The sequence below is a fragment of the Colletotrichum destructivum genome, chromosome 10 (genome assembly GCF_034447905.1).
Source record: "Colletotrichum destructivum chromosome 10, complete sequence".
NCBI classification, from domain to species: Eukaryota; Fungi; Ascomycota; class Sordariomycetes; order Glomerellales; family Glomerellaceae; genus Colletotrichum; species Colletotrichum destructivum.
Window position 1 is genome coordinate 1,555,015 of NC_085905.1, and position 27,911 is coordinate 1,582,925.

The 27,911-nt window shown below is 55.6% G+C and overlaps 9 protein-coding genes across 9 annotated transcripts; 3 read left to right on the plus strand and 6 right to left on the minus strand.

Annotated features, from left to right (window-relative positions):
- Positions 1-1,436: 1,436 nt before the first annotated feature.
- Positions 1,437-5,058, plus strand: CDEST_14744 (Putative zn(2)Cys(6) fungal-type DNA-binding domain, fungal transcription factor). Its single transcript, XM_062930900.1, has 6 exons — positions 1,437-2,928; positions 2,979-3,131; positions 3,193-3,492; positions 3,560-3,787; positions 3,853-3,889; positions 3,962-5,058. The coding sequence occupies exons 2-6, from the start codon at positions 3,022-3,024 to the stop codon at positions 4,979-4,981; spliced, it is 1,695 nt and encodes a 564-aa protein (XP_062786951.1). The 5' UTR covers positions 1,437-2,928; positions 2,979-3,021; the 3' UTR covers positions 4,982-5,058.
- Position 5,059: 1 nt separating this feature from the next.
- Positions 5,060-6,304, plus strand: CDEST_14745 (uncharacterized protein). The gene has a single exon (XM_062930901.1). It carries the CDS (start codon positions 5,091-5,093, stop codon positions 5,388-5,390), a length of 300 nt encoding a protein of 99 aa, XP_062786952.1. The 5' UTR covers positions 5,060-5,090; the 3' UTR covers positions 5,391-6,304.
- Positions 6,305-7,403: 1,099 nt separating this feature from the next.
- Positions 7,404-11,297, minus strand: CDEST_14746 (Putative importin-beta domain, armadillo-like helical, importin beta family). Its single transcript, XM_062930902.1, has 3 exons — positions 11,010-11,297; positions 8,303-10,921; positions 7,404-8,253 (listed from the first exon to the last, which is right to left on the minus strand). The coding sequence occupies exons 1-3, from the start codon at positions 11,109-11,111 to the stop codon at positions 8,152-8,154; spliced, it is 2,823 nt and encodes a 940-aa protein (XP_062786953.1). The 5' UTR covers positions 11,112-11,297; the 3' UTR covers positions 7,404-8,151.
- Positions 11,298-12,758: 1,461 nt separating this feature from the next.
- Positions 12,759-13,104, plus strand: CDEST_14747 (uncharacterized protein). The gene has a single exon (XM_062930903.1). It carries the CDS (start codon positions 12,826-12,828, stop codon positions 12,976-12,978), a length of 153 nt encoding a protein of 50 aa, XP_062786954.1. The 5' UTR covers positions 12,759-12,825; the 3' UTR covers positions 12,979-13,104.
- A 238-nt stretch (positions 13,105-13,342) lies between these two features.
- CDEST_14748 (Putative proteasome assembly chaperone 4) lies at positions 13,343-14,591 on the minus strand. The gene is made up of 2 exons (XM_062930904.1): positions 14,306-14,591; positions 13,343-14,221 (listed from the first exon to the last, which is right to left on the minus strand). Exons 1-2 carry the CDS (start codon positions 14,483-14,485, stop codon positions 13,973-13,975), a joined length of 429 nt encoding a protein of 142 aa, XP_062786955.1. The 5' UTR covers positions 14,486-14,591; the 3' UTR covers positions 13,343-13,972.
- A 402-nt stretch (positions 14,592-14,993) lies between these two features.
- Positions 14,994-16,757, minus strand: CDEST_14749 (Putative tRNA (1-methyladenosine) methyltransferase catalytic subunit Gcd14). The gene is made up of 3 exons (XM_062930905.1): positions 16,619-16,757; positions 16,333-16,568; positions 14,994-16,261 (listed from the first exon to the last, which is right to left on the minus strand). The coding sequence occupies exons 1-3, from the start codon at positions 16,704-16,706 to the stop codon at positions 15,248-15,250; spliced, it is 1,338 nt and encodes a 445-aa protein (XP_062786956.1). The 5' UTR covers positions 16,707-16,757; the 3' UTR covers positions 14,994-15,247.
- Positions 16,758-17,348: 591 nt separating this feature from the next.
- Positions 17,349-18,633, minus strand: CDEST_14750 (Putative ankyrin repeat-containing domain superfamily). The gene has a single exon (XM_062930906.1). The coding sequence runs from the start codon at positions 18,226-18,228 to the stop codon at positions 17,404-17,406; it is 825 nt and encodes a 274-aa protein (XP_062786957.1). The 5' UTR covers positions 18,229-18,633; the 3' UTR covers positions 17,349-17,403.
- Positions 18,634-19,002: 369 nt separating this feature from the next.
- Positions 19,003-25,735, minus strand: CDEST_14751 (Putative S-adenosyl-L-methionine-dependent methyltransferase superfamily). Its single transcript, XM_062930907.1, has 3 exons — positions 24,678-25,735; positions 24,531-24,603; positions 19,003-24,474 (listed from the first exon to the last, which is right to left on the minus strand). The coding sequence occupies exon 3, from the start codon at positions 24,380-24,382 to the stop codon at positions 19,871-19,873; it is 4,512 nt and encodes a 1,503-aa protein (XP_062786958.1). The 5' UTR covers positions 24,383-24,474; positions 24,531-24,603; positions 24,678-25,735; the 3' UTR covers positions 19,003-19,870.
- A 101-nt stretch (positions 25,736-25,836) lies between these two features.
- CDEST_14752 (uncharacterized protein) lies at positions 25,837-26,527 on the minus strand (the record flags this gene model as incomplete). Its single annotated transcript, XM_062930908.1, has 2 exons — positions 25,837-25,876; positions 26,319-26,527. 2 exons carry the CDS (start codon positions 26,525-26,527, stop codon positions 25,837-25,839), a joined length of 249 nt encoding a protein of 82 aa, XP_062786959.1.
- Between the last annotated feature and the right edge of the window lie 1,384 nt (positions 26,528-27,911).

Consider the following 27,911-nt stretch of genomic DNA (forward strand, 5'->3'; position numbering starts at 1 on the left):
GGCGCACCCCAGCAAGTGGCTATTTCGCCTCCGGCCCCGTCCTTCTTCCTAGTTTGGTGGTTTTGGTTTGGCTTATTTCATTTTAGCATGTGCACATTTGTTTGTGTGTGTGTGTGTATGTGTGTGTGGATGTGCGAGTCGCCGTCTTTGTCTTTTGGTTGGGGCCCAGGAAGCCGGCTCGCATGCGGCCGTCCCTACGGGAGGGAGGGGCCAGGTTTATTTTTAATTCTGGCTCTTTTCTGGGTCGACCTCGGGCGGCGGATGAACGGGGAGATGGGCGGCGCGACGACGACAACGACGACGACACAAACGGCGCCAGAGACACGATCGTCGAGCAGCTTACACCCTGCAGACAGGAAGCGATATTGATGGGCATTGTAGCCGCTGAGTAGCGCCGAGTACGGTCTTAGACAGAACAATTAGAACGACTGCGGAATACCGGGACCGGCCGGACAGCTTCGTTCGAGCTGGGCATTGACATCAAGCTCACCAGACGTGACACTGAATATCCACTGTCAGTATCAAGAAGTTGGCCGCTCTCTTGTTCTTCCCATCGATACGTATCGTTTTCGCCTCTCTCTGATCCTTTTTTGTATCTGTCGCATCCTCCATCAAGTAAGCATCCTTTCTCCCCCCTCTTGCTCTCGTTCTCGCCCAACCCGTCCCTGCCAGTCAGTCAGTCATCACACTACGCATTAAACATACAGCTCATACACACGCCGACAAATTGAATTACCTACACAGTTGTACTAGTATGTACCCGTATCCAAACTGGATGGACCCTCTCAATCCTTCACATCTTCTTCAACCAAATATGCCCAATATCCTTGTTCTAAACCTCCTCCCTCCATTTTAGAAACTCCATCCCACTCATCTGGTCCTACCGACATCCCTCCGCATCACGATTCACTTTCGTCCCCTCAAGATAATCTTTATAAGAAAGAGATAGGGGGAAAAGGGGGAAACAGGAAAGGGCATCATTCTAGTACTGTAAGTCATGTGGAGGCATAAGTGCTCACCGACACGCCCGCCTTTTCCTTGCTGCAAGCTGCGACAGGCTCAACCCGACGCGTGAAGTCACTGTCATGTCCTGCGGGGACTCTGTCTGTCATTGTTGCTTGTGCTTGTGCTTGTGCTGTTGCTGTTGTTGACTTTACCCCCTTTTGCTGCGGCACTCGGCCCTCTGTCACCTTCGACCAGAAGAACGGGCGAAGCTACGTCTTGATTGGCAGACACACACACACACACACTCTCTCTCTCTCTCTCTCTCTACAGTATACCCCTCTCTCACAGACCATACTGACACTCAATGCAGACATCACACCACTGTACAAGTAAGCGAAGAGGTACGTTCGGATCCCATAACCTTGTGCCCCCTCCTAGTCTCCTAGCACGGGCAGCCGCCCCCCCTCGCCTCCACAGTCCCCAACCCATACCCTGTGTCCCTGTCACATTCAGTCCTGTCCATTCTATCTCCTCTCCTGCACCCTACAGGTTTACCCAATCCCCTCTACCCTGCACCCTGTATCCTGCACCTTGCACCCGCACACATTCGCCTGGGGTCTGCACACCCGGATATTTCCCTCATCCACACACGCCCAGCACAGACTGCATGCACTGCACAGCTTTTTTCTTCTCCCTCTTCCTGCTTTTATTTGCTTTTCCTCCCGCCCTGGCTGCACAGGCTATGTCAGCCCATTCCCACCCGGCGTCTCTATCCTACCCGATTGGGCCGAACTTTGTGGGTGGCACCTCTCTCAACCGTGTGTGCCGCAGCTGCCCTGTCTCTCGTCCCTCTCACTCACACACACACACTCTCTCTTTCTCGCTCCCCCCGCCCTTCCTCTGAGCTTGAGCCCAGGTCTGTGTGCGTCCCTTACTATGTAAGCTTGGGTGTGCTTATTTGCCTGCAACGGCCTCTCCTGGGGTTGCGAGGTGCCATTATTTAACTGTATCTGTCCCCCAGCCCATCTGCCACCGCCCTTTCTGTCTCCCCCCTCCTCTCAGCCTAACATCCAACATCCCAAACATTATCAGCCTCGTTGAGCTGCTCACGCTACCCTCGACCACATTCGCTTTTTCCTAACTCTCTACTTTTAGGAAGTCCTCGTTGACTCCTGTCATTCGCTTTCGCGTTTTTGTGTTTTCGTTTCCGTCAACTCTCGAATCCAGACCAACCCTCGAAGCTACCCACCATCCACACAAGAAAAACCAACAATCTCTCCCAACCCTTTGCCAGTTCTCTCCAGCAGAATACTCGATATAAAGAACAAGCAAGGTCACAAGAAAGATACAATAATTCTCCAAGCCGCGCGCCCAGTTCCCCGCGGCAGCTTTGAGTAGCAACTATCGCCCTCGCCGCCCCCTGGTCTTCAGCCTCATCGAATCCCCGGGATACGCTAGCCATCTAAAAGCCCCGCCTCTCCCACAACCCGGCTTACAACCAGCAAATGCTTCGCCTTTGAACATCGATCTTTTGATCAATCACACTCGCTTTTTGGATTCAGAGAGAGAACTGAAGGAATCGGGAAACGCGGAAACTTGCTCACCTACGATCGCTACTTAGTCATCAGGGACTGGGAACGAAACAGAAGAAGCTGTCTCGACGAAAGGAAAAAGAGGGACGAACCAAAGGACTACAGAAAGAGACGTAAGAGGAATCCCGCCGAGTCCCGTTATCAAGCATTGCTGCATCATTTGCAATCGTTGTTGTCAACCCCCTTCCAACCAACCAAGGCATCTGAGCATCCCGCTGCCGGTCGCTTACACATCCAACCACACTCGCGTCACTTTGCATCGCGTGCACCGGACTCATCGACTCATCTTCGCGGTATAAAAGTCAGTCTCGGGGACTCGGCACTTTGCTGTTCCCGGTAACGACACTACGCTCGCTTCCCTGCACGGCCGTCCGTCCGTGTATATCTTGGTGTATGTATATTCCATATTCGTCTCATGGTCGCCAGACTGACAACGTCCAGTTCTTTCTATTTTATTTTAACACTCTCTCGACCCGCGCTCACAATGGCCGGTCCTGGTGGTGGTCCTCCCCGCCGCAGCCACACCAAGTCCCGCAAGGGCTGTGATACCTGCAAGCGCCGCCACATCAGATGTGATGAGAGCTTCCCCCAATGGTATGTTCGCCAATATGTGCTTTGTTTTTATTTTCGTTGCAGCTCCAGCTGACTTGAGCAGCCGCAACTGTACTAAGCATAAGATCCGCTGTCCCTACAACGACATGCCCATTCCCGAGGACAGGTCAGCGACCCCTGACAAGCCCGATCTCATGTGGACTCCCGAGGTCGAGGCGGCAATCTCGCTGTGGCAACAGACGGGGCGCTTTCCTTTCCCCAACCTCAACATCTACCCGGCGCCGAATCCCCAGTACCTCAACGTCGAGGATCTCCGATTGATCTACCATGTGGCATCAATCTGCGATGAACTGGCCGCCTTTGATGCCAACGGCTTTACCCTCTGGACTCGTCAGATCCCGACGTGAGTAGGAACTTCTTTACCTGACACAAAGCGCACTGGGCTGATCTAAACCCCTCCCAAAAAATAGCATCATCAAGATTGGCGCTACGAACGCCTATGTCATGCATGCCCTCTTGGCCTTCTCGGCCACGCACATTGCCTTCCTCACCGACTGCCCCCTGGTCGGCAACATGGCATACGAGCACCGCGGCGTTGCCCTCAAGGGCCTGCAGGAGGCTATTGGCACATTCAACCACGAGACATCGGACGCCGTCTTGGCTGCCTCCCTTGTCCTGTCGTGGCAAGCAACGGACTGGTAGGCAAAACACCTGATGCAGCCGCCCGCACCCATGGGGCCCGCGCTAATACATTTTTCAACAGGCGAAGCTGGACCCAGCTCATGCAAGGCACCTCCTCGGTAAGCCGCAGACGAGTGTACTCTGCCGTGAGTCGAGGCTCGGGCAACATGGCTAACCTCCGCTCGTTTTAGGTCATCGAAGCCATGGACTCATGGAAGCACGAGTCCCAATTTGGCGACTTTATTGCCGAGAGCTGCACGTTCCCAACCGCTCCCGCGTCGCCCAGCCCGGACCACAAGCCGAGCCAGCCACGCAAGGAGGACCTGGACGCCTTCAACCGCACCCTGCAGCAGCTCCAAAAGGTGGAATCACATCTCAAGCACAGCAAGGAGGACACCAAGTCGATTCAGCAATTGACCAGCTTTCTCAAGGGCGCCCGCAAGGTCAGCCCGACGCTCAACGTCTCTCAGCAGTTTGAGCGCCTGCGCCCTCTGCGCACCTGGCTGTTTTGGCTGCCCGTCATGTACCTCAAGCAGACGGCTGGTTCGCCGAGCGCTCTCATCATCATCGCCCACTACTACACGGTGGCTCTGATGATGGAGCGTCTCTTCCCCGAGATCGGCGCCGCCTATTTTGGCAGCCTGTCCATCGGCCCCGTCGAGGAGATCGCCCGCCGCCTCCTATCTATCAACATCTCGGGCAGCCTCGACGGTGACCTGCAGACGCCCCTGACGCTCATGGAGTTCCCCATCGACACGGTCAACGAGTTCCGCTCACGCATGGGCTGGATTCAGCCGGCGCGTACGCCCTCGTTCCCGCAGTTCAACCCGCCCAACTTTTACATGAGTGAGCCCGTGCCGCTGCCGCCGGTCAGCGACTCATATCTGTATGGCCAGAACCCGGCCTTCAGTTACAGCACCGAGTCCCTGCAGATGCTCAACGCTGAGTCGGGCCCGCCCAGCAACGTCTCGCCTCTTGTGCTGTCGTCACCCTTTGTCAACTCGCAGTACCTCAACATCCCCAGTCCCAACTACGGCGGCTACAGCCCGGCTTCGTCGACCTTTGAGGGCTCCGTCGCCTATAGCGACAACGATGAGTATGGCTCGTACGACGGCTACGACATGAGCGGCATGCCTACCCCCATGGTCGGCGGCCCAAGCAACCACTTTGGCGTCGGGTTCGTCTCTCCCACCCAGCCCGTGTGGATCTAGAAAGGCCCTGCCCCTCCTCCATGGCACCCTCGATAACCACTACGGCTTTCAACTCAAAGAAATGATGCACACCGCTTGGAAAGAATGCCCGGATTGACCGCCGATCAGGATGCCGACCACCCCCACATACCCGCCACCGGACGACCCGACCGTCCTGGCCTCCTCGCTGCACACGCTGCCCCCCTCCCCGTTCCTCCACCCTGAACAGTTCGGCATGCTCCCCCTGCCCGAGTCTCCCGTCTTCCGCGCCACACCGTTGTCCCACCACAGGCACACGCCCTCGTCTTCAGTCACCGGCGAGTCGCCTCGGTCCGTCAGCGCGCCGTTCCCTCTGCGCCACGCCTGGGTACCTTCGACGCCATCATTCCAGTTCGACAACATCGAGAAAGGCAAGGAGCGGGAGACGTAAAGCCGTCTTGCGCCCCAGCCTTCCCACCTCGATACCCCTTTTGGATTTGCAAAACACCCTTTAATAATGCTGCATCGACACAATAAACGCCAATGTACACCACGCTCCTTTTGAGAAAGAGACAATACGCCGAGCCCCGGAGCCCCGAGCCAGACTCGACGCCTTCCCTGGCCACGCCCAACATGACACTCCTTTGTTACCAACTACATACGGCCTCGACGGTAACACACACATACACACACACTATAGCGCTAATCTACGACGACACTCCTTTCTGATTCTCTCGAAGATGATACCCCTCCACGCCATACACAAGCACCAAAATATAGACGTTCCTTACGGCATCACATGATACCCCTACTGCATCACACTCCTTATCACGACGTTACGAACCTCTCCCCCAAACCAAAAAGCATTTTTCGGATTATAGAAGGGGGGAAGGGAAGAAAAGACTCACACTCCTTACGGATTAACATTGGCCACAACAATCCAAACTTGCATAGCGATTTGTTTTTCGTGTTTGATGCAAAACACAACACAACCAACACTCGGCGTTCTAGGGGAAACAACAATCACCACCACACGGGGAAAGGATGAGCTTTTGATCTCTCCGAACATCTGCATTGGGCGGCGTTTTATTTTGATTTCTTGATATTTGTTGCTGTTAATACCGGGACGGAGGCTTGACTCGCCGGAGAGCAAGCTTTTATTTATTTATTGTAGCCATGAGAATTGCGGGAAACAGTCTTGGATTTAATGGAGCCTTTCAACAGCCCGCTGGTGATTTTCTCAAGTGTTGGGCTTTTCATTTTTGTAATGATCTTGGACTTCTTTTGATAGCTTGGGCATGTTCCTAAACTTTGCTCACAGATGAAAGAGACACGGAAGAATACAGAACTTGATTGACGCACAAATACTTGACTGACACTTTTCTGTGTTTCCTTAACTTTGGGGACGTGGACATGTCTTCAGCCGGATTGAAGCTACCCCAGATCGTTGCACCATGTAGTGCCGTTTCTTTTCCAAGTTCCGATCCCCATGAGCCACGTCTATCTGCAATCATGGATGGACGCATTACTTGCGAGCCAGGTCCGGGGGGTACATACAGACTGGGGTTGTTGCTTCATGCTAGTGGAAAAGGAGGAAAGACATCTATGTTTTTTGTTTTCCTTGTTTCTTTCCCCCCCCCCACCCTTTCTGCTTGCTTTTGCTTTTCACTTACACGAGAGTGACCGATTCAGGACTTGGACGTCGCGTGTGTCGCCCGGTTTGATCGTCTCGTAAGCGTTGTCCGCGTTACTGGTTCTGGCCCTCCCTGCGTTTGTCTTGATTAGGGCTCTCTGATTGAGAAAGGGGGGGCAATGCTATCTTGCCCGGTTGGGAATTCAGGGAACAGGGTTCGTCTGGGCTAATCCTCCCCTTTGTTTTCTTCCGTTTCTCATCTTTTATCCCCCCCTCCATTTTCTTCCCTCCTCCTTCTGGTTCTTGCGGGGCCCGTGAAGATATTGCTTTTTCCCCCAGTGAGTGTCTCTGCTGCTGGTCACGGGCTTCAACGGGGGAAAGAGGGGGGGGGGGGGTAAAGCGCGACACGGCACCGCCTCAAGGGTCGAAGGGTGGCAAGGCAAGGCAAGGGTGGGCTGAAGCTTGGCGGGGTGATGGACGGCCGCCGCGGCCTGTTCACATCGGACCCGAGGGCCTCGTGATACTGGAGGTCATCAAACAGACACTTCAGAACACACACAACGAGTTCGTGACTCAAGGGGAGAGGGGAAAGGGCTGGCCAGCCCTTCAAAATCCGGCGGACCAAGACGGCACGACCAGATGCTGATGAGTTAGCAGCATGGCGTTGTTGTTAGTGACGTCGGGGGCTAGCCATGCCCCCTTGAAGCTCCTCTTGCGATTTGTCAACTCCCATATCCCCCCCCCTCCCTTTTAGGGTCGACATCGAAAAGGTATTTGTCAAGCTCTAACCGGCCTCCGTCTCTTGCACTTGAATTCCAAAGGCTACTGCTGTCGCAGAAAGAGGCCAAAAACTCCATTCCCATCACCCGGCGGGGCGTGTTGGCGTAACCCTATGCTAAGCTATCTACCCTATCTACCTATCTACGACGGCGAGCCCTGTCCCTTTTCGCATGCATCATGACGCCTTCGCTAACCCCCGCAATCGGCCGTGTTTAAACTTCAACTCCTCTCCCTCTCTCATGGTCTCGTCTCTCCAGCCAGTATGTTGTCTTTCGAACTCTAGCAGCAGCTCGACCCCATTATCAGATCCTCCACAAGGAACCACAACCATGGTCCGCTTACCCAAGGAACAACGTTGTCTCGACATTGCTCCGTCCCTCCCAGAAACACCCTGTCGTCCCATGATGCTGGCTCCGTCGATAATGCGAGATTGAAAAGCATGAGAAACAGAAAGGAAACGACCCCATTTTGACTCCTCCCTGAATCACTTGTCGCGGAAAAAGAAGAAGAGCCAACCACTTCACGTCGAGATTCCATCAGATTCTTTCTTTCGATGCGATTCTTCTTGTGGCCCAATTACAAGCATTTTTTTTTTGATCCTTCTTCTTCGCTCCCGTGATATGTATTTTTCTTCCTCTCTTGCTAAAAAAAAAGCGTCGTCATCACTCATTCGTAAGGGACGCCTCGATGGTATTTTCCTCCCCGTATCATATCAAGAGAGCTCGCTCAATTGGGCCTGGATTCTTCGTTCAACGTCGACTTCGTACGCGCGCATTCGAGATGGGTCCACATGCTCCAGTCATGTGGAGTAGTACGCGCGGAGTGCCTGCTGGTCCTGCGGTTGCATCTGGTTCACGAAATCGTTGAACTGGGGAATCAATTCCCGGTACATGTTGATGACCTGACCTATGTTAGCCGTGGACGTCTCAAACGGGACCTGATGTGCTGACCTTTTGAAAATGCTCGTGCAATTCGTGCTTGATCGGGTTCTTGAGGTTGATATCCCGGTACCTCGCGATGGCAACGAAGAGCTGAGGCAGCGCCTTCTCCATGGCCTGCGGGTTCTGTCCCACAACCAGGGTGAAGCCCTTAAACGCTGTGGCCTTCTCTTCCAGAAACTCGACGTGCTCCATGGCTGACAAGAAATCGTCGGCAAAGGTTGGCAGGAGAGGGGCGAGGATCTCCGAGTTGTGGAGACCAAGACGACCGAGGGCAATGGCCGCGTTCTCACTAACTGCGGCCTGCACGCCAGGGTTCGAGATGATCTCGACGAACCGCTGGAGTAGCTCGGGTACAAAAGGAGAGATGGTCTTGCTGTTGACCATGACGATCTCGCCGGCTGACCAGCATGCGTTATTGACGACGCTGAAGCCGCTGTCGATCTCCTCATCGAGGATGTTATCCAAGTCCAACTGCTTAAGCAGGATGGGGAAGATGGAGGGTAGGTGCTTCTCGAGCTGGGGGAAGACGTATCTCGCGCAGTCTCCCAGCAGAGCGTACGCCGACTGCCGAACGTCGTCCTGGGGGTCCTCCAGACAGAAGCTGAGAAGTTCGAAGAAGGTTCCCTCAGAGCCCCTGACCAGCTCCTGCTTCTTGTCTTCCTCCAGAGACTGAATGGTGGCACTCAGCAGGTCGAGACTCGTGACGAGGAAGTCCTTGTCAGGAGAGTCCAACTTGGGGTTGTTAGTAGCCTGCAGACTCTGCTCGAGGTTTGTATGGATGATGTTGACACATCGTGTAAAGATCGGCTGCGCGTACGGTGTAAAGGCAGAACCGAGCGCCATGGCCACGTAGGACAAACACTCCAATAGGGGGAACAGCTCACGCGAGTCGTCGCCGACCTTTTGATAGCGGTCGATCAGCGCAGGCATCAGCAGGCTCATCGCATTGGGCTGCGCAATGACGGGGCCGATGTTCTCCGCTAGGGTCTGCACGCAGTCGTAGAGAATGTACATGTTCCTATCCTTGTACCGTGCGAAGCACTGGACGAACTGCTGCAGGATCGGTATGCAATAGGGCTCGAGAACCTTGCCGGCCTTCTCTTCCAAGTTGGCAAAGGCAGACGCGGCGGCCTCCTGGACCTTCTTGTTCTTGTCGAGCATCTTACGCAGGATGCCGTCCATCATGGGCTCGAAAAAGGTGGCCTTTTGGTTGGGGCCCTGGAGGTTGGCCGCCCACTGTGAATAGCGGCCGAGAGTCCAGCAGGTGATTTGCCTGACAATGGGCTCGCTATCCTCAAGGAGGGAGAGGAGGTAGGGGACAAGCTCCGGTAGATGGGGAGTGACGGCGTTGATGGTACCCTCGGCGACGGCGCCCAGAGCGAGGACGGCGGCCTCTCTGTACTGCCACTCCTCATGCTTAAGATTGCTGGTCAGGTAGGGCAGGATGGCGGTAAAGACAGGGTCGGAAAAGTCCCTCGCGAAGACGTCGAGAGCGGCGGCAGAGCACTTGCGGATGGTCCAGCGCTCGTCGGGGTTCTCGTCGCCGTCGTCAAGGTCGTCGATCTCGCCCTCCTCCAGGTCGTCGTCCATGCTCGCCAGCTTCTCGTAGGCGTTGCCGTTCTGGGCGTGGTCGGCCGAGGCCTCGCCGCCCTTGCCCCTGGTGGCCGACTTCTTGGCGAACTGCGGCTTGATGTCCTCCTCACGGTCTTCTTCCTCTTCGTCGTCCGACGCACCGCCGAGCAGGGCGATATCCTCTCCGCTGTACACCATGCACTCCAGCAAGACAGGGATGATCTTGTCGAGGTACGGGGTTAGGGCGCGCCACAGGTCTTCGTGCTCGCCGACAGCCAGCCAGAACTCGGCAGCCTCGCAGGCCAGGTCCTCGTCGTCGCTCCTCTGTTGGGTGATGATGTAGTCGACCAGACCGGCAATGTGGGGCTGCAGCTTGTCGGGGCGGGTCTCGACGAGCTGGACAAACGCATGGCAGACCTGACGGCGCACGTCGGGGTGCTGATCGCCAGCAAGGATGAAGAGGTGGTTCAGCAGGTTGTCGACGTTGTTGAGCATAGCCTGAGACTTGCGCGGGGTGAAGACGTTGATGGCGGTCAGAGCCTTTGCGCGGACCTTGGGCAGCTCGCTCTTGGTGGCGTCGATGAACTTGGGGAGCAAGAAGTTGAGGGGACGCGAGCCATTGTGCTCGCGCTCCAGGACCTTAACGTTGTCCTCGCAGATCTTGGCCATGGCGGACATGGCGCCCTCCTGGCCCTCGTTAGAGACCTGGCCCGTCTCGTTGGAGATGAGGCTGAGCAGCTGGGGCAGCAGTTCGGGCCAACTCAGAATACCACCTCTCCTAATGATCTCGGTCGCAATGTTACCGGCGTAATTGCGGATCTGGGAGTTCCTATCCTGGATGCCCATGGGGACGGCCATCTTGATGAGGGCCAGGCTGGGCTCGGGAATCTGCTTGTAGGCAGTGCGCACATTGTTCTTCAGCATGATGGCGGCGGCGGAGCGCACGAGGTGGTAGTCTTGGGCGGTACATTGCACACCCTGGGGCGGCTCGGCGCTGGAGAAGAGATAGGCGAGGTAGTTGTTGATGTCGGGGGAGGACTTGGCCTGGGTGAGCATCTGAGCATCGATGTCAGATTAGCAAGCGTCGCGAGGGGCACACGGAAGGCTGTTCAGGAGGGGATGGGGGCAGGGTTGGCTCGCTCACAAGCTCTGCCTGCTTCTGCGCATTCTTGTCGAAGCCGCTGAGCGAGTCCTTGAGGCAAGTAGCCAGCTGGCTCAAGGACTCCGGGGTCGGCTGCCAGGCCATGACTGGCGCCTATTCGGGGTGTTAAAGAGAGAAAGGCAAAGAACGGATCAAGAGGGCAGGATTCGGAGGAGGGTCCGGCGTGGTGATGGGGTGGTTTAAGGCTCGGTCGGGTTTGGGGGTGTTGTTGTCGAACACGGCGGAGAGAGATAGGTGATGTGAGGTAAGGTAGAGAGGGGCAGTCGTTGAAGTTGTCCGCCCAAGACACGGTAGCGAGGGCAGCGGGCGTTGACAATTAGCGACTGGCGAAATGGTGGGGTCACCCTGTCAGCTTTTTTTTCGCGATAACTATGGTGCGGCGAGGGAAGAGCGGGCAGCGAGGTACCTTTGCTGAGTACCTGTTGGGGGGAGGGGGGAAGGGGAGGGGCTAGTTGTCCGTTGTACCAGTAGTGCGCATCTGGACTGGTTGACCCGAAAGGCAAGGTTATACTGAAGTAGCAGCAGCAGCAACAGCGGTGTGGTATACTGGAACTGCACCGCCTACCTCAGTGTCAAGCTGCCCTGACGCAGGGTGATCGGTTCAAGTACTTGTCTCTGACCTACCTACGCAGCCGCCCAAGGTACCCCTATCTCTATCTGATCCTGTTTCCGGGACTCACGCCTGTTCTCCACGGTAGGTAATGGAAATAAACGTAAGCAATACGCCTGATTAGGTAGACGCAATTGTAAGTGCGTCTACCTGTATTAGAAATGTGCATACAGGTATGTTTGTGGTAAACAAGTACTAATTTTAGCATTGCTTTTCCTGTCTTCCCGGCCTCACTCAACAGTCGTGGCGGAATGCACCAAAGGTTAATATGTTGCGCTGTGGAATTGACAGCCGTGCGTATTGAGCACCTTGCCCCGTGCCCTCCAATCATCGGCTGTCCTGATGTCCTGCTGCGCTACCCTCTGGTGCGTGTGCTGCGTGTGCTGCGTGTGCTGCGTGTGTGTGTGCTGACAAGTCAGTCAGTGTCAAGAGTTTAGTTCAGGGTGCAGCTTGCAATGGATCCAAAATTGTCTTGGGGGTTGGACTGGGGCGGTACCAAATGGAAGAAGAGGTACCGGAAACAGGAGAAATCCGATGATTGGGGGCAAGGCACAAAATGCGCTAACTAAAAGGAAACAGGGGAGGGGGGGTTGGAAAAGTTGGCGCCTGAGGCCGAAAGGACCAGGGGACGTGACGAAAAACTTGCACTTGTCGTCGGTCATGGACGCCGATGTCCGCATGTGTATGCGAAAGTGTGTATATGTCACTTTTCTCTCGACCCTGGACTTGCTCCTCAAACAAAGAGGAAATATTTCTTGAGCTCCTTCGCATTCATACCCGAGAGGTGGTCTATGCATTTTTTACAACATTGACCTCCTCGTTCCTCCTTCCATTCAACAGGACAGCAATGGAGTCCTTCCCCTCATAGGTACCGAGCAACTTACCTTACCTGCAGGTAGGTAGGTACCTAGGCAGGTAGATAGTCTAAGGACGTAAAGTAGGTACAGTACATCCATCACCTAAGTACTTACCTAGGTCCTACCTAGGTAGGGTTCAGTTTATCTCAGACAGCACGTGGGCCGCTTGCTCTTCCCAGTTTGTCCCAGCGTGGAAAGTGGACGGAAACTTTCCAGATCTCGGACCGTCTGTCTCTCTTGCAAAAAATTGCAATGACATGAAGACAGTGCACACCCTCTCCTTTTCTCTTTTTTTCTGTTCTTTTTTTCCTAGGGCTCGCCACCAAATGCCATGGAATTCCATCGCATCGCACGCACCGGTGTAAGAACTTCTGGAGAGCGTCATTCAACCCTTTGCCTGCCGCGAGGGACGGGCCCTTCACCGCATCTCAGTAACTCCCCGTCTCTCCCTTCCTTCCCTTGGCTTCAATACCCAGAGTGGTGAACAAACCCAAGGGTCCCATCCACCTGAAGCCACAGGGGGTTCCCGCCCACGCACCTTAACGATCCCCGCCTAGTAGAGAGTTGCCCGACTAGAGTTCTAGACCAAAAAGAGAGTTACATACAACAACTCATGCTTTTCCAAAGACCCCCTCACTTCCGAGTCATCCATCGCAAGAGCCAAACAAAATAAGGTTATTGCCGCTGTGAACTCGCTCAGAGGCTTAGTGATATTACGTGCAGATGCGGCTCCTTCCTCGGAGTTTTCCTCGAGCTCAAAAAAAAGAAAAGAAGAAAAAAAAGGCCGATTTCTCTTGAAACAAAGGCTGAACGCATTGCCACGAAATGTAACTAAACACCATGCGGCTGGGAGATACGGATGGCCACAGATGGCCTTTGAACCACTGTTTGGACTCGTCCAAGCCACCTTCTGGACTCACAGGGCAACTGAGTACAGTTATTCCAGAAGGACGTCAAAACGTCCGGCACGAGATTCAATGACTTCAGATGAGAAAACCTTGCCGCACGCGATTATGTCGTTGTCGTCTGCTGAGCTCCGGATCACTTTGCAGTATTTGTGTACCCTTTGTCCAAGCAACCCCAAGCACAGCCGTATCGTATCATCTTGGGAGATGATGACGCCGCCCAAAACATGACGATGGTGAATTGTCCGTGTTGCCTACACCGCAAATTGCCTTGTAAGCCGCCCTCTTGCCTTCTCAGACCTGGGCAGTTCTGAAATCACTACGCCCGCCGGTACGCGCAATCCACCCCCCGCACGCGTGAACCCGACACGCCGTGTGTCCCCCGCCCATCCTGCCCGTACGACCATCACCTGGCCTCTCCAGGAGGCCGATTCTTCGAGCGGCCATCAGCGTGCCATCGGGGGGGGGGGGGGTTCCGGGAGAAACACGGGCAGCGCTCGTGTGTCTAGGTCTTTGTCAACAGCATCACCACCACACCCCTGCACCTCGGGTCCCGGTCGAACCGCACGCATCTCAGGAGGCGCCGATGACGGGTTGATTGCGCTTGAGCCTCTCCGTAACGACGTCGACGATGGCGCGGAACGCCTCCATCTCCTCCTCGACAGAGAGGCCCATGGCCGAGCCGCCCAGGTTGATCGAGCAGCCGACGTAGACGGGCAAGTTGGTGCGCTTGGCGAGCAGCTTGGCGATCCTCGTCGTGAACTCGAGCGTCGACTCCACCGAGTAGATGGCCGTGGAGATTGGTTGCGCCGGCTCCAGTCTCTGATCGTCTGGTCAGCAAGGACACTTTATTCTTGTTGGGAGGGTCTCATGGAATGGCGGGGGGGGGGGGGGGGGACTGCGTACATTCGGCAGTGCATATACGAAAGATCCCAGTGCCGCCGGCCCTGATTGCTCGTCTTGCGTCACTGAGGTGAGGAAGAGCGTCGCTGCCTTGGTCTTGGTGGTGAGGTGGACGTGGATGCGGGTGTCGAGAGAGCGAGGCAGCGGGATGGAGAGCTGCGTGATAGTGCTCTCTGACGACATTTTTCTTCCTCTGTCTTGGGTTTGATACTGGAATCCCGTTTGAAATTATTGGATGAGTTGGGCCGAGAGATGGTCTGGACGTTGGTCGAGTGATGTTAGCGATGTGAACGACGTCTTGATGAGCTGAGGTGGAGGGCTCCGTGCTGATTATTCCAGAGTGGCTGTGTGCACACTGTAGACTCAACTATCGATGGCCTCCGCGGCCATCTCCTTCTGATGTATGTCACAGAAGCAAGGTAGGCCAATTTTTTTTTTAATCTCAGTCAATGCAATAGGTGACAATGACCCATCTATGTTTTATATGTCAAACTTCCGACTCTCAAAAAAGGTCCCAATCAACAAGATGATTTCTGAGTACTTAGACATCTGCATCGCCGATCATTATCACATACGACCATACCCACTGGAGAACTCGGGATCCCGTCCGCTCTCCCATAGATAAGCCAGTGAGGGCCGGATTAGTAGTTGGGTCGGTGACGACCAGCGAATACCTGGTGTTGTATGTTTTTGCTTTTGCTACACTCGATGCAACCTCCTCCTCCATCCATCATCATCTTTCAGCGTTGGTTGCCTGTACTCTGTGCCTCCCAGTTCAGTTGTCAAGACACCTCCTGAACGTAGTTTCGGGGTCGGCTCGTTGCTTTCTGGATTCCTCTATCTTGGGTATGACATGTGAACGTACACTATCGTACAAGTAGTAAGTACAAGTTAGGATGGTCACGCGAATCAAGACGATACCGGAGCCAAGCAGGGCGTCTTCAGTCACGATGCACGCGCCGAAGCATCCTCATCGGAGCACACCTCAGTCTCAGACACGGACTCGGACGCAGACTCCGTCGCCATAGTCTCCTCGGCCGGCTCGGCGACGGGCCCACCCTGTCGCTGTATCCTGCCAAACACGGCAACGAACCCGCCCCCGACGACCAGCGTCCCGACTTTGGGCCGGCAGACGTGCGCCTGCGCCGCGGCGCCCGTCTCGCCCTCCTGAACCGCCTTGCGGATGTTTACCACCTTGACCTCCCAGTTCCGGCCCCCCGTGCCGTCACGGAACATACCATCGCCACCCGACGTCGACGTCTGGAGCTCGACGACGCGGTCCAGTATCAGGGGCTGCGCCTCGTCCTTGGCCCAGACGACGAAGTTGAGGATCTGCGTGATAGACGGAAAGAATACAACCAGCTTCCCGCCAGGCCGGAGAGCCTCGACGGCGACGTCAGCATGCTCCTGCGACGCCGGCAGGTCCAGGATCACGTGGGACAGAAACGGTTGGCCCCCGTTCCGCAACAGCCGGGATGAGAGGTACGACCGAATCGTGCGGACGTGGAAGTCGACGTCGAGGAGGTACATGGCCCGCCGGAAGTGCCGAACGAGGCTGTGCGCCATACGGCTCGACGTCGGGTTGATGTCAAGCGTGTGCAGGATCGCCCGACGGCCAGCTGTGTGCTTTTCATGCAGCGCTGCCAGCTCCGGCTGACCCGCAAAGTCGAGCGCGTGCGGCGAGGTGTTGTACTCGGGCGCTTCGTCGCTGTTAGCCAGCTTGCGGGGTAAGGTGTTCCGCTCGTAAGGCGCCGCGCACAGCGCATCGCGGAGCTGAGGCGGCACAGGCGGGTTCGCGCCATGGATGGCCTTCGCGAGGCAGAGCGTCAACGCGCCCATGCCCGTGCCGGCCTCGAAGATCTCTACAGGCGGGTCGGCATCGAAATCCGGATCCTCGCCCGGGACCGGCAGGTTCAGGTCGAGGAAGGAGACGATCAGGTTGGCGTCCTGGGGGTAGATCTATCCATGTCGCGCGCATTCAGTTTCGTGGGCCGGGCTTTGGCACCATGATCGGAGGAACTCGTTCATACCGGTGTCGCTACGCGCGGGGAGTTGGCAATGTATTGGGCCAGGGATGCTTCGGTCAATCGCACATCGCGGCCATCGCTATCATGAACCAAGTCGGTGAAGCTCTTGCCGATGATTTTGGATGCGTTGACCTTTGCGCCGTAGGCAAGTTTGATCGGCGCGTCCGGTCGTAGAGGGGGCGACAGATGGAACTTGGGATCCTTGTTCCCTCGCTGGCGGAGGATGACCACATCGTGTTCTGCGCGGAGGTGAGCTTATCCGTGGCAACTGGATGGTGGAGGAGCGCACCTCTAATAGACCGACTGGAGCTGTACAGGCGACACGGTAGTCGCCGGGTGTGTCTCAGAAGACGCAATGGCTCAAGCCTCGGCGTCATTTTGTACAAGCTGTTTGGTTGTTATCGTCGACACGAAGTTTCGGGCGGATGCCGCAAAGGTGGTCAACGTGAAGAATTGCCGGTAAGAGGCTAACACCTTTTGATGCATATCTATGACACGATATCTCGCTATGCCCTACCGAGACAATAGCAGCGTTGCCAGCAACTTCCCTCCTGCATGTACTCAGCCCAGAGAGCGACATCTCTCTCTCTCCCCCTCTCTTTTTCTCCTAACCTACTTTGGTCCACACATGGCAAACATAACAACCTTTGCCCTGGCGGCAACTTTTGTAAACCATTGTCCCCTCTGATGGATGAGCGGCAAAGCCATTGCATGGTCAGACGTAGTGCCTGGTTATCGTCGTTCAACGTCATGAAAGCGAACAGACACTCTGCTACCGTTTCACCAGCAATCTTCTTTTTCTTGTGGCTAGCTCCTCTAGCGATCTTTGACAATAGTCTCTTTTGGCCTAAGACATACTCCTTTTTATCGCTGTCGGCATAGGCCTCTATGGCAGCGATCGGGTCTAACAAGTCGGTGACAGCGCTGAGAATATCGTCTTCCGCAATAGGACGTCCTTTGCACTGTAGCTTGGGGTCTGGTACGTCGATACCCATCGCGCTTTCTGCCTGAACAGCGCCATCGGTATCCGCAAGGCCGTCTTGCTGAAGTGGATTGTCGATGCCCGCAATGCTGTCAGCTTGGCCAAAAGCGCGAAACAGCCGTTGCACTACAAGACTGAGATGGATCGTCTAGTTCCACCATGGGTTTGATGCAACTGTCTCGTATAGCGTTTTCCGAATGATTCTTCTCGTCCGTGAAGCTGCCCATATGGCCATCGATGACCTCAGAGTGCTTGGAGGCAACGGAGAAAGCAAATCCCATTGCGGCAGCTGGTTGATGCCCGCCCACAGCGGCTTGCCAGGCCGTCGTGTCCGGAAAGGCTCCGATGTACCTCACTGCGGCACCGTTTGCCAGGAGAATGTGAGCCGCCTCCATCTGGCGGTGGCACAGGGCTAAATGCAGGGGAGTATTGGGATCCGGACCTAAGGCAGTATCGCACTTGCACAGATTATTTGATGCCTGGTTGACGGGTACGCCGTTGGTAATCAGCCAGCGAACTACCTCGGCCTGGCACTTTAAAACGGCGCGGTGGATTGCTCCCTCCCAAGTCTTTTCAATTCCCCTGGGCAAACGATGACGTCCGGAAGCTCCGGATCTTCTGTCTGTGTTGAATGGTTCTCTGATCGTTGCTTCAAGTTCGGAATCGCTAATCTTTCTCGCGGCAAGATCTTGACCGGCGACTCGGAGAAGCTCCAAAGATCCCAGAAGGCCTTCGCCAGCGCAGTACAACAGGGCGTTTTGGTTGTTGCGGCGTACTTCTTCGCGATACAGCAGCGGTGTGGCAACCGCATTGAGACGTCGGTTCGTCTTGGCCAGAGGGGCGAGGCCACAGACCTCTTGGACACATTCGGCGACGATTGCGAGGAGATCGCCAGGAAGATGTTCGAGCCGGGTCATGATTGCTGCATTTGTTAGTCGGCGTCGCTAACAACGGAGGAGGCCCTACCGCCTACTTGCTGGATGCTGCATTCGAAGCGGGTGTGGGGGATAGTGTGTTGAGCAAACGGACAAGGAATGATGCGGACAGTGTGTAATTGGAAACTCAAAAACATGCCGAAGTTAGAACAACAAACTTGACTCCGGTTGTCGGGCAGCGAGGTGAAACATGATGCTTGTTAGACGAAGAAAGGGGTTGGAAGCAGATGTGGATGTTGACAGCAGGTCAAGGCAGGCTGCCAAACGAACAAAACGACAGGAACGGCCCAGGCACACGTTGCGATATTCTACCTACCAACTCTCTGCTACTTCGTTTGTTATCCTTAGATACCTACCTACCTACCTACCTAGACTTAGGCTTTGATATTGAACATGGATCATCTCCCAGCAAAAAATGGCCCCTCCATGCTTGTGGATGAAGGCACTGCCAGAGCACTAATAGCTGCCATGACTGGCAGTCTCGCAGCAAACCGAGCGTCTGTTTTCATCGTACGCCAGTATCAACGCCACATTGTCTAGAAGGATCTCCAAGAAGCAGCCTTGGTCGAGACGCCGTCATCTTTGCGGCAACGAATAGGATTGGCATCATCGCTCATATCAGGCAATCGTTGTACAACGAACAAGACTGCACCCAACAAGAGACCATTCCTCACGGAGATTAAATCGGATGTGGTGGTGTGTTTAGTCCCGCTACTTAAAGATTGAGGCTATCTCTTGCCATGCAAAATGCTCTAAATAATCGTCTAGACATACATACAACGCATTAATCATCGTATCGTACTTGTTCGTTTCCGTCCCTACTTTGGGCCTCAAGCCATCTGCGCTTCTCTCATCAACATTGTCTCCTTCTGTAAGCCATATAACCCAGCGCCCCAATTGAGCGGAAACCAAAAAGAGAGAGACACAATCCCAAAGAGAAGTGCAACGGCTCAGCCATCACATATTAGTCGGACCACATACTTTCTATTCAGCCGTGTCCAGTCCAGTCCAGCTTTCTTTTCCGACCCAATCCGATCACAAAATTATTTCTATCGCAGATAAGGTAGAAGAAAGCAAAACAATCCGATCAAGCTTTTGTGGTGGTGTGTTTGAGGGAGGGGGCCCGGCACAGCCAGCCGGCATTGTACAGGAGGACCACGAGTTTTCATAAACCCAACACTGTGAAACACATCACTTACCAGTGATGGCTCCAGGTGTAGATGGAAAATAGGCATGATAGTATAGGAAACAAAGACAGACGTGCCCAAAGACATCGAGCTGAGGAGTTGATGCGTATCCGCCCGTATCCGCCGTCCTATGTGTACCGGCTGGTCTGGTCTGCCCGTCGTATAGAAAATGATGGATTAAAGAATTTAGCGGACTCATTGAAACGTTTTGAGAGCCTGAATTGGATGGGCTTGCGCCCTCTTGAATCTTTGATGCGAGTTGTTTCCTCTTGCATTCCAAAACCCTAATGATGATGATGTTGATCCCTTGTGACCAAGGCGCGTTGGACCGGCTTATGTACTGTGCGTTTGTGTGCGTATGCAGGAAAACGAGGGTATATAACAAAAAAGGCGCTTAAATCGAAAAAGAAAAAAAGAGGGGGAAGATCACCGAGAACTCATATGCTCGCGGTTCGTGCTCTTTCAGGGACACGCGCGTAGCAGACCATGAGCTTAAAGCTGGTACGTAGTTCCTCGCATTCCGAGAGCAGGGCGCGGTCGGTCCACATGCTCTTACTGTTGGCCGTGCCGGCGGCGCTCTCGTAGCAGCGGGTGTACCACCAGCGGCCGACCCTGGCCACCATCTTGGTGATGTTCTCGTCCGCCGATTCGCCGTCGTCATTCATCATCTCGGCGAGGCTGCGCACTTCTTTGGACTTTCGAGACCTTGCCACGGGAGGCTTCTTGCTGCCGCTGTCCGATCGGGTGATGATACTAGCGACCGGGACGCCGACGCGGCAAGTTTTGACGTCCGAGAAGCCTTTGCGTCCGAGGAGGCGGAGAATGATGTCGGACGTCGACCCGATGCTGATCTCCGGGTTCCGCTCGTGGATCCTCTCCTTGAGGCGGCGGATTGTGCGGCGACCGCGGTTTCCCATGTTGTTGAGGTCGACGTCCAAGATGGACAGCTCCAAATATCCTCCAGGCTTCAACACGCGGCGGGCCTCCGAGACGATGTTGCGGTAGTGCGACTCTGGTGCAGCGGCAGCGAAGCGAAAAACTACCGAAGTGAAGCTCTCCGGGCCGAACGGGAACTTTTCCGTGTGAGAGAGGTACTGGATCTGGTGATGGTTGGGTGGACTCAAAGGAAAGCTCGACGAGTTCTTGTGCTCTTCCGGTAGCGGGGCACGAGGCGACAGGTTGAAGAACGTGGCGGCAGGATACGTCTCGGCGGCGTAAAAAGACCAGTCGTCGTTACCAAGACCATCGACAACCAGGATCGAGTGACGCTTCAGTGAGCCGACGACATCCAGGAGCTGGTCTCTGGCCGGGCTGAAGAGTACGTGCCCGAAGGACAACCACTTGCTGACAGTCATCGAGCCAACACGAAGGTTGACTTGAGAAAGGGGCGACTCATCCTCGGACGACCTGCAACTGCAGTCGGATTGTCTTGACTTACGAGATGAACCGCTACTCCTCTGCGACGCAGCCGTTGCTCTGCGCGCCAGCTCCGTGCTCTCACGATCGATGACGCTGGCAGGGACCTCGGCGACCGGAACGATCGTCGTTGAGTCCTCTTCGGGCTTCAGTGCAAACGCAGCCTTGAGCCGTTCGGTCATGTCGGCACTGTAGACACTCGACGTGGTAGCACCCGTGTTGACCTCGGCGCTCTTCTCCAGGGGTTTTGGTGGAGACGTAATGGTTGGAGACTCGAGAGGCTTGAGGGACCTCTTGGAAATTCTCGACCCGTACGTCTCAAGATGGAAAGGAACGCCCCTTGACGAGGTTGCGGATGGCGGCACCTCGCCAATGAGGTCGTTGTATTCATCCCAGATCTCGTCCTCGACGAGCGGGGCATCAGGATTCGGCACGAAAGCCAGAGCGTCTGCGAGAGTGTACATGCCGCAGCTGCTGGAATCGGTGCTCGTGGTGCGTTCCGAGTTCTTTCGAGGAGAGAATGTGAGAAATTCGTTGCCGATATGAATCATCTCCGGAGTCCTATCCGGCAAGAGGGAGGTACGCGGGTCCGAGTTGGTCTTATCACTGGTTTCTGTAGACTCGCCTCGGGAGAGCTCGGGAGTGGACATCTCGGGCGGCGTAGGACCCGAGGCAACAAAATCGGGGTTGAATCCTGCAGCTTGGGGCTGCTTCTGCAAGCTAATTCTGTTGAAGGGGCGAGAAAAGCTCCTCGACGAAGTATGCTCCGGCCGGGACGTGACAACCTTGGGAATGCGGCCCACCTGAGGTAGACGACTTGGACGTGCTTCCGCCAGCTTCGACGCGCTGGATTGCGAGGTGTGCGTCGGCTTCATAGAACGAATCGCCGGGATCGACGTCGACTTAGGAGCGGCAGTCGCTGAATTCCTGCGAGCTTGCGAAGACCTAGTCGGTTGCAGGAGCCTGCTCAAAGATTCCCTTCTCTGCTCCTGGCTGGCCGAGGAAGTTCGTCTCTCCTTGAACAAGGGCAGCGGAGAGGGGAGGTCGAAAACCTTGGCCTCTCGAAGGATCTCCTCGACGTCTTGCGGGCTGGTATCTTCTTGCTCGGAGCCATCCATCAACGTGTAGAAGGCTGCGGGCTTGTGCTGTACAATCTTGACGGTGGCAGCTACTGGTATGGCTTCCTTCTCCTTCTTTGTGTTCGGTTGATTCTGAGACCGGCTGAAGAGATTCCACTTCCTGGGAGAGCGCGCTCGCTTGACGAGCTTCTTGGGGGGTTGGGCAGTGGCTGCAGCGATTCGGCCGCGGATCACTTCACGGTGCATTTCGAATTGTGAGTCGTCCGAAAGAATGGTCGTGTCCTGGCTGTTGATCGACGGCGATGTGATGCCGGCGGTGTTAATGGGCTGAGGCAGCTTGAGGGGACTCTGGTCAGGCGATGAGCGTAATCGCTGAACAGATCGCCTGAAGGCCAAAGTGGACTTCATGGTGACGGCCTCGGACTCGCTGCTGTCCGACGGGCGACGGCTGCTTAGAGACGGATGTGGACGGCCTCGAGGAATAGCAGATGGGGCGAGGCCTCTCCCCGCGCTAGATGTTGTCGACACCTCCGAGCCATGGCCAAGACTCTGGTTGCTCTCGGATCGGGCAAGGTCTACACTGTGGTTTCTGTTCTCGATGATCTCTCCGCCCGAAATCACAACAGGATTCATTCGGTCCAAGAGAAAGGTGTCAGAAGGCTGACTGCTGCTCAAACTGTCCTGCGATGAACCGGGGCCCAGGCTTGGTCGGGCCAAGTTGGTGGTCGAGCTGCCACTTTTTCTCCGGATGCCCCCAAGACGTCCATACCCCTCATGTCCCGTACCGGCGGCGGGCCCCTTGCGGGCGGGCTTGTCCTTCTTATCGACCTGGGGGGCCTCTGGTGTTGTCTTGGAACGACGACCAAAGAAGACGAAACGAGAAAATGTTGACGTGTTGGGGCTCGGGGTGCGAGTTACGCGACCATCATTCTTCTTTGTCTCCGGTGCATTGGATGATCGTGGGGCCGGTGTAGCTTCCCTGCCCACCTGTTGTCGGACAAGTGGCTGAGGGGGAGGTTCAGCGTAGGACAAGGGAGTTGTTGACCTCGAGATGATCTGCGGTTCCGGCCCACGTCTGTCGCCCAACAACGAAGTAGATGAGAGGTTGCTGTGGATGACAGGCCATGGGTCAAAGAGCTGCGACTGCAGGTCCGGTGTGTTGTCTCTGCTGGGTCGAGCGGGGGGTGTTGCCCTCGGTGATGCGGCAGGCGCCAACCGCGGGGGCGATTGGACAAGTTTCGGCGAAGTCATGAGAGGCGCCGCGGTCTCCAGGGAGGTCTTTGATGGCGACTCGTCGTTGCCTGGACTCTTGGCAAACTTCTGAGAGGATTTGCGTGGCGGCGGGCTTGGCGGTAAGGGAGACAGCCTCCTTTTCTTTTTGGTCTCCTTGCGGTCGCCCTCACGGACCGTCGAGTTGGATGAGGACGAGGTGAGAGATTCGCGTACTGCGGCGAGACCATGAGGGTCGGCGCTGAACGCCTCCATCTCGTTCGGTATGCTTCCGGCTCTCCTCCCGGAGACGGGCGGCCGCGTCATGGCCGGGCTCACCTGCCTCACCCTCGGCACCGGCAGTCGTATCGGGGCCACCAGACCTGGCGACTGTGACGACATGGACGTGGGCGTCGTATCGCGGCTGTACGGGCCCGGGCTCGTTGATTCGGAGAACCTGGTCGAAGGGCTAGCGCTGAATGCGCTGAGCTGGCTGCTGGTGCCGGAGAAAACGGGGGTGGGTGGTGGTAGGTCGTGCGTGGCCAGTCTGTGGAGAAAGTCGGCACTCGAGCCCTCCGAAGACATGGAGGGCCGTCCACCGTATTCCCTATACCGATCGAGCTCGGGGTAGATGGTAACGGCCTGCGCCTGCGTCTTGGGCAAGTCAACGACGTGTGCGATTCGAATCTCGGTGGGACTCTCGGTGATGCCTCGGTCAAGGTGATATTCGGCAGCCGGGTCTAGCGAAAAACGCGGTCGCGGAGCGGACGACGAGGAGCTTGTCCGAGTCGAGTCGGTGTTTGAATCATGGCGTAGACTCGGGGGTTTCTGACCGACGGATGACTGCTTCCTTCGCAGTACCTTGCGTGTTGGGTTGGAAGTGCTTGTCTCGGAGAGCGCCGACGACGACGAGCCTGACATGGTTGGAACGTGACTGGGTCTCTCGAGAGTCGTGCTGCCGGAGCTCCATGACTGTGTTTGATAAGGAAACGGAAGGCGGTTTGAAGCCATGGGGATAGATGGGCGTCGGGCGGACGCAATCCGTGTTGCCTGTGTTACTGGCTTGCTCTGTGTCGGTTGTTGAATGGCGATACGAATGTTCTCTCCTTCTCTCCGGATTCTCCGCGTCGTGTTCTGTACATCTTCCTTTGGTTCCGTGTAAGCGGCAGCGGCAGCGGCTCTTCTCGCTCGTATCGGCTCGTCCGGACGGCTCGGCAAGCCTGATGCCATGCGTAGGGTTGCCATTATGTCTTGGGTTCGAAGAGTATACTGGGACTCTCCACCATAATCCTGCAACCTCAATATCCCATATCTCCTTCAGTGGTATGCGTGTAGGTCTGGCCACATGTCAGCGTTAGGGCTTTAGACATAACGGAGGGCCGGGGATGCCAACCGAACACTCTGATCAAGCTCGGGAAGAACAAGCAGATAGTTACCCGAGAACGTGTTACTCAAGACAGGGCAGCCTGGTGCGACCGGTCAGATACGAGTCACAGGAACAGAAGACGAAAATCCCTCGATCTTATCAAGGCTGACTAACAGTGAAGAAGAACAGCAAAAAGAACCCCCCCCCAAACAACTGGCGGCTGTTCCAGAAAGGTCCTTATGGCTATGATGAGACAACGAGTCAAGCCAAGGAGTTTGGTGTAATGTTTTATGGGCAGGAATTCGGATTAAAAGAGGCACAGCAGATGCAATATGAGGATGCTCCTGGAATGATCCGAAAGAGGAGAGGGGGGTAAAGAAGAAAGAGACAGTCGACAGGGAACGTCGGCGCGGAAGAGGTGGATGGATTCCGGGCTGTGATGGTGAGGTGCGAGATGGTGGGGTGGTGCGAGGTTGCGCGGCTGTCGTGAGAGAGCCGATTCGGCTGGGATTGTCGTAGTGGTGGTGGAGGGGTTCAAAGGGGTCCTGAAATGGTGGTGGGGGAGGCGAGAGAAGCCGCGTCTGGACAGAGGCAGCAGGACTTGGCGTCGGTCGAGAAGGGTAAGCCAGCCTCTTTTGCGTGAGTAGAGATGGAATGGTGGGGGGGGATGTAAGTACGACTGGTCTGGCGGCGTCTGGGGACGAGCAGCTGAGGCGGGTTGGGTTTGGCTCTCGAGATGGGGGAGGTGTAGTTGAGATAAGTGTGAGCGGGGAGGAGGAGGAGGAGGAGGAGGAGTATTCGTGAGACGGAGCGGAGGAAGACAAGATCCAAGGCAGTGGCAAAGAGAGGGGAGGAGCAAGGCACAAGGAGCAGTGACAGAGACAAAAGAAGAAAAGACGAGAGAGGAAGAGAGGGACAGCGGGAGGATAACGGCTAGCATGGAAGAAACAGCCGAGTCGGGCCAAAGAAGGCAACACAGGATGTTGTATATAGATAGATAGGTAGCTTGTAGACCGGGCAGGCCATCTAAGTAGGTATCTTGCACTTGTTGGCCCGAGCCAGTCAACTGGAACGGCGTGAATGGACGACGTCGGCCGTGTCAAGCGGGCAGGGATCTGACTAGCGGAGAAAAAGGACTGAAGTCTTTCGTCTGGTTCCAGGACGAGGAAGTACTTACAAGTTACGGGCCGAGGAGGTACATCAGGTATACGGAGCACGCATCGCTTCTTCAACCATGCAGTTATATCACAGTACCCTACCTAAGCAGGCCGAACTAAGACACCTCCCAGGACCATGGCCGCCATGCAGCGGTCAAGAATGGGGCATCATGAGCTCAGGTCAGGTGAGCTACCGCAACCGCCGAGGATGAGCGCCTTTGGGATTGGGCACAAGTCAACAGGGGAGACGCGCAGGAGGGAGCAGATCAGACAGCGGTCATGGGCCAGTCAACAGCTTGGTTGACTCATCTCGGACGAGAAGCGTTGGCGTATGGAGAAAAAAAAATTGAAGGCAAAACCGGATGCGAGCTGGACCAGCATCGAAATGCGAAGTGCTGTCGCGGTGGAAACGGATCTGAGGATTATGGGATGGGGAACCAGGGAACGAGGGGCAGTGTGCAGTGTGCAGATTGGGATGCATACATAAGGGGGGGGGGGGAAGCAAGACAGAGATGCAGCAGAGAGGGGAGGGGAGGGGAGAGGGGGCACGACAGACATGGGAGCCAAGATGAAGGAGGAAGCGCTGGAAGAGGCGTCCAAGTCGATGAGAGGTCGACAACGTGCAAGGTAGGGATGGAGAACAAATCGGTATCCGTACCTAGTGGAGAGTGAGACGGCTTCAGTGGATGGCCGTGAGGCGTGCAACTGCAACTGCAATTGCAACTGCGACTGCGCCGTCATGCGAGTAGCTTTTCTCGCCCTGGACTCTGCATACACGGCTCGTCCTATGGGAGCAGTGAAGAGCCCTGAGAAGGTAGTTCGACGCCGCGATTGGGCCGCAAACCCTTGCAAGGCCCTTGCGCGCATTCGGCGTCGTTTGCATCGTCTGGGATTCTGGGATTCTAGGGTTTTAGGAGGGAGGGAGGGGCAGACTTTTGCCGGCAGGTTGACTTGAATGCCCTCGACTTGGATGCTCTGTTCTCGGTTAAATCACCCTTTCTCGGTGCTGAACAACAAAAGCGCCAGAGGGTCAACTGTCGGTGACGACGGATGGCAGGAGGCAGGAGGCAAACGCCCACGTGACGCTCCCAAGATGGCAGCGGGCGACGAGGATTCTGGGATTGTCCTAGGAGCGACCAAGGGAATGGCCCGCCCCGCTAGGCCGAGCGAGCGAGCGGATTCGGGAGACGCAGTAAGAAGGCAAAAAGTAATACGCTTGTCGATATCGAAGGAGAGAAACAGGGATAATGCTGGATGTCATCATCGAACGATTGGCGGCCAACGGGCATGGGATTGAATGGGTTGTTTGTCGACGGGAAAACGGGCGGGGACAGATGTGTGGATTTCTTGCTTGGAGTCTACAATGTCTAGAGTGATGGAATGAAGAGGCAAAGACAACTTTGACTTCGACTTGGTTGCGCGTGCGGCTAATCGCCAGCCAGCCTCAGCCTCAGGCTGTACCTGTAGGCCGGAGAGACAGAGAAGAACGAAGGCGACAATGTACAGAATACACGTACTTCGTACCTGCCATCCCATAACCTGTAGTACGAAGGCTGATAGGGGGGGGGGGAAGGGGGGGAACGGAGGAGGAAGTGGACGGACGGCCCAAGAAGTGGGGTCCAGAAGCACCCGTCCCAAGACCCCCAAAATGGCTCTAGCGCAAGCGGCACTTGGTACGTATCCCCGCCTGAGTTGGAACGTGCGCTCTACTGGCATGCTCGGCGCGGGCGGGCGCTGGCGGGGCCAACGGTCCTCTATTGCCCTTTTTTTTTTTAACTCTTTTCCACCACGTTTTCTTCCTCCCTTTGGCACGAATGTCTTTGTCACCTCAAACCTTACTAAGTATGGACCTGATACCCATGATCCATGATCCTGTCCACTTCGACCATGGATACTGTACGTGTATGAACGGAAACTCACTAGACAACACTGCTGGATGGGAGCCCTCACACACACACAACACGATACTGTACGACACTCCTCAACTCTTCCATTCTTTTCTTCAGACGCCTTGTTCCATCCGCCCTTTCCCCTGCGTCACAGGCCTCCCCGCAACGATGGCAGTCGTCAACGGCAAGCCGCCGTCTACAGCCAGCCTACCGAGCAACACAGGCAGCAAGTAGGTAGACTAGACTGCACCTGTCTGTCGCCTACATCTTACAGTCTTCATACATGACATATGTCAATGATCCACTGCATGTCTCACTCCAAGTCGTCCGAGAGGGCAGGTTTCTGCATTGTCCTACTCTCG

Bases quoted from the DNA above. Each gene is read 5' to 3' on its own strand.
- CDEST_14748 (XM_062930904.1), bottom strand. From the start codon at position 14,485: ATGTCGTCAGAGAGCACTATCACGCAGCTCTCCATCCCGCTGCCTCGC. The intron at 14,222-14,305 runs GTACGCAGTCCC...CCAGACGATCAG, and splicing joins TCGTATATGCACTGCCGAAT to AGACTGGAGCCGGCGCAACC.
- CDEST_14745 (XM_062930901.1), top strand. From the start codon at position 5,091: ATGCCGACCACCCCCACATACCCGCCACCGGACGACCCGACCGTCCTG.
- CDEST_14744 (XM_062930900.1), top strand. From the start codon at position 3,022: ATGGCCGGTCCTGGTGGTGGTCCTCCCCGCCGCAGCCACACCAAGTCC. The intron at 3,493-3,559 runs GTGAGTAGGAAC...CCCAAAAAATAG, and splicing joins TGGACTCGTCAGATCCCGAC to CATCATCAAGATTGGCGCTA. The intron at 3,890-3,961 runs GTAAGCCGCAGA...CGCTCGTTTTAG, and splicing joins TCATGCAAGGCACCTCCTCG to GTCATCGAAGCCATGGACTC.
- CDEST_14746 (XM_062930902.1), bottom strand. From the start codon at position 11,111: ATGGCCTGGCAGCCGACCCCGGAGTCCTTGAGCCAGCTGGCTACTTGC. The intron at 10,922-11,009 runs GTGAGCGAGCCA...ATCGATGCTCAG, and splicing joins CGCAGAAGCAGGCAGAGCTT to ATGCTCACCCAGGCCAAGTC. The intron at 8,254-8,302 runs GTCAGCACATCA...AACATAGGTCAG, and splicing joins TGCACGAGCATTTTCAAAAG to GTCATCAACATGTACCGGGA.
- CDEST_14747 (XM_062930903.1), top strand. From the start codon at position 12,826: ATGGAATTCCATCGCATCGCACGCACCGGTGTAAGAACTTCTGGAGAG.
- CDEST_14750 (XM_062930906.1), bottom strand. From the start codon at position 18,228: ATGACCCGGCTCGAACATCTTCCTGGCGATCTCCTCGCAATCGTCGCC.
- CDEST_14749 (XM_062930905.1), bottom strand. From the start codon at position 16,706: ATGACGCCGAGGCTTGAGCCATTGCGTCTTCTGAGACACACCCGGCGA. The intron at 16,569-16,618 runs GTGCGCTCCTCC...ACCTCCGCGCAG, and splicing joins CTCCAGTCGGTCTATTAGAG to AACACGATGTGGTCATCCTC. The intron at 16,262-16,332 runs GTATGAACGAGT...CGACATGGATAG, and splicing joins CCCCGCGCGTAGCGACACCG to ATCTACCCCCAGGACGCCAA.
- CDEST_14751 (XM_062930907.1), bottom strand. From the start codon at position 24,382: ATGGCAACCCTACGCATGGCATCAGGCTTGCCGAGCCGTCCGGACGAG.